Genomic DNA, 6,449 nt, shown 5'->3' with positions numbered 1-6,449 from the left:
AGGCTGCTGACATCATTTCTTCAATTTCCCATTTCTGATCAGATCCAGAACTTCAATACTTACAAATGTATTCTAACTTTGAGTACAAATTCTAAAATTTACTGCTCTGAAGCCCATTTATTCTTAAAAACCAGTTGTCATACAAGTGTCAAAAATACATGATTAAAATAGGGCCACAAGTCAGATTCAGCAAGTAATTAAGTCATCAGTAGTGTGCTCTTAAAGTTCTGCAGTAGAAAATTTAACTTGTGGCAGTCTTTGACTCAAAAAAATCCTTCAGTCTTACCCTAAAATATTCATTGCACAGATCTCTCAATAGGAATAGGATTATTAAATCGATTAAGTGCCCAAACCAGCAAGGAGAAAAAATGAGATTAAACCCTAGCCAAGTTTAAATGTTACTTGTCCACATGAAATGATAATGAATTAGTAGAGAAATAAGCTAAATAGAACTTTTTACCAGAACTCGTTTCACAAGATGGTAGGGATCAGAATAGCTCTCAGGAATGATCGCTCTTTTACTATTGATTCTTCCACTCATGTAATTGAAAACAGGCGTGTTAAGTCCAAAAATGGAACCATCTTACTTTCTACAGGGTTTGTGGATGTTCATAAGAATGGGCTCTGTCTATAATTATGAAAAACCAATTACTAAGTGTCTTATAAATCTTGCCACTAAAAAGGCATTTTGTGCCATTTGCTCCTAAGATAAAAATGCCTCAAAAACACAAGAATACCAAAGACCTAGAAAATGATCACCATGAATAACTTCAAATGTCTATGGCTTCGGCTATCCACCCTACTACGGAGGTAGGTTATCAGAATACACGAAAATAACACTCTTTTGGGAATTCTCTAAACAAACCCTTCCATAATCATTGTGTTTCCCAAACCAATGTCCTGTTTTTAATGAGGTCATCTAAGCACATTTTTCTTTCATCAAGCTCTTGCTGAGTAGCATCTCATGTACTCTGTCATCCATGGACTATCTGAAGAGGAAGGCTTGCTCCTTCTGGGTTTCTGCACATCTACAGAATAGGCTCTTTGTCTCTGATTGACCAGTTTTCTTTTTTCCACTTGTCTTCTGTTCTTGGCTCGTAATGCTGACTCATGAATCTGTTGTTCTGGAGCAGAAGCACATACATTATGTGTTTTCTGGCTCCCAGTATCGGTCTGTTTTTCCCCCCAGCCATAAAGAGCAAATGGATGTTTGACTTCTTTTGTTTTACTTGGTCTTTGAGGACTATTTGCTGTTTTCTTATCAGCTCCAGAAAGCAAGGCACGTTGTCGAGGATGATCTGTGTTATCCATTAGTTTGTCTTTCACTTCTATCTGTTCTTTTTTCACTTCCATTTGCTGTTTATCTTTTTCTTGTGTGACTTTCCCTGGTGTTTCTGGAGGGCTGGCAGCGTCCTCATCCTCGGATGCCTCGGCCCCTTTCTCTTCCACTCCGAGTTCCTCTCCCTCTCTTTCGGGCTTGAGGGGAGTCTGGGGTGGAGAAGGGGCCGAAGCTCCCTGGGGACCCAGGGGCGTGGAGGCCCCACCACCTCCAGAAGATGAGGAATCGTCCGAGTTGCTGGACGGCCCCCAACCGTCCCATAACCAAGGGTTGTGCGTCTGCTCCAGTAGCCGCCGGCTCAGGCGATAATGCAATAGCTCCCGGTAGCACGGGCCACATGTGTCCCACTTGGGGTCTTTGTAGCGCTTCATGTATTCGCTCTTCACCTTGCTCCCACAATGCATGGTCCCCGCCCGGCGGGAGCCAGCGGGGCCAGCCGGCCCCCGGCCGCGGTTTCCAGCTATGAATATTCTTGTACAAGTCTTTTCCTTATTATCTCTTTGGTGTACAAATCCAGCAATGCTATGGCTGGATCAATGGATGGACAGTCTTTTATTGCCATTTGAGTATAGTTCAAGATTGCCCTCCAGAATGCTTGGATCAATTCACACTCCACCAGCAATGAATTAGAATCCTCACTTTGCCACATCCCCTCCAGCATTCATCACTTTCCTTTGCTGTCATGTTGGCCAATCTACTAGGGTGAGGTGATACCTCAGAGTTGTTTTGATTTGCACCTCTCTGATTATAAGAGATTTAGAAGACTTTTTCATGTGCATATTAATAGTTTTGATTTCTTTATCTGAAAACTGCGTATTCATGTCCCTTGCCTATTTTTCAATTGGAGAATGGCTTGATTTTTTGTACAAATGGTTTAGCGCTTTATAAATTTGAGTAATTAGACCTTTGTTAGAGGTTTCTGTTATAAAGATTGTTTCCCAATTTGTTGCTTCCCTTCTAATTTTAGTTACATTGGTTTTGTTTGTAGAAAAACTTTTTAATTTGATATATGTAAAGATTAAAAATTTCGGGAATCTGAGGCAGGGTAGAAATTAGTTTCTCTCTGAAAGGAGTATTATTTTTATGAGGTTTATTAAAGGTCAAGGGTTAAAGAAAATACAAGCAAGAGAAGCACGTGCTATGTTTGCCATGAGGCCCACCCAAATTTCACTCATATCATGAGACCTGTCTCTTTGACAGCAGAGCCAGGAAGAGAAGAGACCCTGCTGTGGGTGGAGACCCTTTAAATAATAATTTTGCTCTCTGCCCAGGTGAGAATTCAGTGAGATTACAAAGTATTCTGCGGAAGTGGAGGAAAGACTTCTGGGGATTGAAGTCCTGGATTCAAGTCTATTTTTACATACCCTCTTTTGATCCTCTTCAGAAGAAGGACTTCCCCAAAGGATCATAAAAAACATAATCAATTTAAAGATTAGAACAATTTGAGGATGAGGGAAAAAAACCCCACCCAAACCAATAATTGACAAAAATCCAGTTAGGGGCAATTCCGCCCCCCCCCGAACTTCTCCCTCCCTTGTACTGCTTCTCTCCCCACAAGTCCACTTTTTACCCTTCTACTCCTCTATAGGGTGCAAATCTATTCTCTGCCCCAATGGATTGGATTGTTCTTTGCTCTTTGGGTCAGTTTCAAAGCACGTAAGAGTAGACTATTTCCTATCTCCAACTTCTTTACCCTTCCAGTGTATCGATGTTCTCCCCCTCCTGCCATGAGCTTCTTTGTGGCATATAAATTTTCCCCGAGTTATTTCTTTTCCCATTTCTTTTAGTATTAACCTCTTTTTTTCAGCTCTGGTTGTATATGTATATATGCACAGACATATGTATATGTATTTATGCATGCATATATCTGTATACCTATTTATGTCTTGTCCTTTCATCCTATACATTTTGTCACTGTTCCCTCTAAGTGTCATTCTTCTAGCTGCCCAGGTGATAGCAACAGTTTTTAAGAGTTACCAATGACATTTTTTCTTATATGGATACATATCATTTTTACTTATTGAGTCTCTTAAAATTTTTTGTTGTTCTTTTGTTTTTTTCCCCCTTTTTTATTACCTTTTTAAATTACCTAACTCAAGATGATTCTCTTGAGTTCTGTGCTTGGACATCAAATTTTCTGTTCAGGTCTGGTCTTTTCTTTACAAATGCTTGGAATTCTTCTATTGTGTTGAACTTTCCCCAATAAGAATATAGTCAGTTTTGATGGGTATTTGATTTTTGGTTGTAGACCTAGTTCCCTTTCTTTCCAGATTATCCTATTTCTTGCCTTTCGGTCCTTCTGTGTGTATGCAGCCATATCCTGTGTTATCCTCACTGTGTTTCCATGGTATCTGAATGGGTACTTCTTGGCAGCTTGTAATATTTTTTGTTTGGTCTGATAGTTTCTGAATTTGGCTATAATATTCCTGGGTGTTGTCAGTTGGGGATTAAATACAGGAGGTGATCTGTGCATTCTTTCAATCTCCACTTTCCCCTCTTGTTCTAGGATATCGGGGCAGTTTTACTGAATAATTTCCTGTAGCATTATGTCCAGGCTTTTTCTTTTGTCATGGTCTTCTGGTAGACCAATGATTCTTAAATTGTCTCTTCTCGAATGATTTTCTAAATCATCTGTTTTGTGAATGAGATGCTTCATGTTTTCCTCAATTTTTTAATTCTTTTTGTTTTGCTTTTTAGTGCCCTGCTGCCTTGTGAGGTCACATAATTCCAGATTTTGTATTCTGGTTCTTAAAGACTGGATGTCATCCCTGTTTTTGTTTTTTTTTTCTTGGTCATCCTTTTCCTACTGGTCTGATTTTCTTTGAAGGTTGTCTTTCATCCTCTTTACCTCATCTTTCATCTCCTTTGCCTCATTTTCCAGCTGGTTGATTTTGGCTTTCAAGACACAATTTTCTTGTTTTAGTTCAAGTGCCTCTGTTTCAGAATTTCACATCTTAATTTTTAAGTTCTTTTCCCAATTGTCTTCAGGCTCTCAAATGTGTTTTGAGTTCTTCACAGTCTGTATCCAATTTGCTGGGATTTCTGGTTTATTGTTTGCTGATTTCTCCTCCTCTGTTCCGTTTGCTGAGTAGAAGCTGTCTATCATAGTTTCTTTCTTCCTTTTCTGTTTTTTGCTAAAATTCATCCCTTCTTTACCCCTCATATTTGTTCGTGCAATTGTTCCTCTAATATTTTTGGTTTTGGGGGCTTCTGTCTGTCTCCACTCTTGGAGCTTTAACAGGAGATCTCTCGGTGTAGTCTCTGGTGGACATTTGTTGGGATTTGAGCTTCCTTGTCCTCTGGAGGCTTTTGATTAGATTAAAGTCCTGCAGTCAATGAGGATGGGTGTGGATCCTGGGCTTCCCTGAGTTCTGGAGACTTTTGATGGGATTAAGTTCAGCTTAGTTGGGCTGGGTGTACTCTGAGTCCAAAATTTCTTGGAAGGCTGGAGAAACATGGAGGATCTCCACAGCTTGGGCCAGGCTGCCAGGTCTGTGCTCCCTCTCTAGCTCCTTCTCTGTTGTCTGTGTTGGACACTCTAAATTTGGTACAGCACTGCTCGCAAGGTACACCCTCCAGACCAGCACATTTGCATGCCCAGAAGTTCCCCCTGAAGCTGGATTCTCAGTGCTCTGGGTGGGAGAGTGGGTGGGTCCTGGAACCGTCCTTTTGTCTTCCCCTTAAACCTGAGTATTCTCAGATTCTGTTTTTTTTTTTGGGGGGGGGGCTGTACCTTTTGAATTAAGTCCAGCAGGAGGGTTCCGTGGCTCTGTCTTGTTGTTAGGTTTGTTTTTCAATCCTCTGGGAACATTCGGTTTGTGATCAGTTAGGAAGGATATTCAGAGGTCTGAACTTCTGCCTCTTCTAGGCTGCCATCTCAACCTCTTGTCTTCTTTAAAGACAGAATGCCCATAGGCATAAGCTCTGTATCCCAGAATCCATTCTTGACCACTTGTCAACTCATGAAAAATCTCTAATTTAGTTTGTTCAATTCCCATAACAATGTTCACTGCAGGGGCTGTTATCTATATTTTACAGATGAGGAAAGTGAGAAAATTTAAGTATTTATCCCAGGGAAATAGGATTTGAATACAGGTTTCCCTGATTACCAGTCTAGCAGTCTTATCCTCTGCATCAGCTGACTGCCAAGGATCTACTGTTAGGAACTTTAGTGAAAGTTCTCTCTTTTGGAAATTCCTGGCCAAGTGGCAATCTACAGTTCTTTGAATTGGTAGGAACCTTCAGAAGGGACCTATTACATTTCTCAGAGAACAAACTGAGACTCAAATAGGGGAAGGACTTACTTTCAAGATCACTCAGCTAGCAAATGCCAGAAATAGATTATGGGGTCTCTAACTCCAAGTCCCAGTTCACAAAGAATAATAAAAATGAAAGGGGACTCAGAAGGCATCTAGTCCAACTTTTAAGTAATGGAGAATACTTCCTAGTTGCTGAAGAGGGGAGGAAGCTTCATTTAACCTATTTATTTGTTCAACAATCATTTGTCAAATACTTGTATTCACAATACTGAATATGAGAGACTATTTCTACTCTTCACTTTTTTGTGTTATAGACCCTTCTAGCAGGGTGGTGAAACAGAACAATGTTTTAAGTGCATGAAGGAAAAAAATATACCATTTACAAAGGATTCTCAAAAACCAAGAGGTTACATAGTAATAAAAAATTTTTTTTTTATTTTTTCCCATTCAAGTTGATGATCTCGCCTCCCTGAAATCTATATAAGGGTCGATAGACCTCTTAAACCCAATGGACTGTGTTAAAAACCCTTCTTTTAGATATATGTTCAGTTTTGCTGGACCATAGTCTAACAGATGGAATGAGACAGAGAACCATATTTGTAGAACTAAAGAACTGAATTTAGTTACAAATTTGCACAAAGCAGAAATAGGAGAAAAGTAACCAGGTAGATGTTGTCTCCAACAAGGTCCCTCTCATAGGACGCTGGGCATGGTGATAAGCGAACCAAGATGGGCACAGGACTCTTGTTATGGGATGGACTCAAGGAAGACCTTAAGCATTCATGAAACTGCTTCTGAACACTGTGACAGGAGAGTTGCAAAACTGGAATTACAAGGGGTGTGTAAGGAAT

General features: G+C 40.1%; 1 protein-coding gene across 1 annotated transcript; it reads right to left on the bottom strand.

Moving 5' to 3' along the window:
- Window positions 1-878: 878 nt before the first annotated feature.
- Window positions 879-1,777, bottom strand: LOC100019625 (centriole, cilia and spindle-associated protein-like). The gene has a single exon (XM_056820668.1). The coding sequence runs from the start codon at window positions 1,741-1,743 to the stop codon at window positions 940-942; it is 804 nt and encodes a 267-aa protein (XP_056676646.1). The 5' UTR covers window positions 1,744-1,777; the 3' UTR covers window positions 879-939.
- Window positions 1,778-6,449: the final 4,672 nt, after the last annotated feature.

Source organism: Monodelphis domestica, chromosome 3, assembly GCF_027887165.1.
Source record: "Monodelphis domestica isolate mMonDom1 chromosome 3, mMonDom1.pri, whole genome shotgun sequence".
NCBI lineage: Eukaryota > Metazoa > Chordata > Mammalia > Didelphimorphia > Didelphidae > Monodelphis > Monodelphis domestica.
Note: the sequence above shows the minus strand (reverse complement) of the source record. Positions and strands in the feature narration are given on the sequence as shown.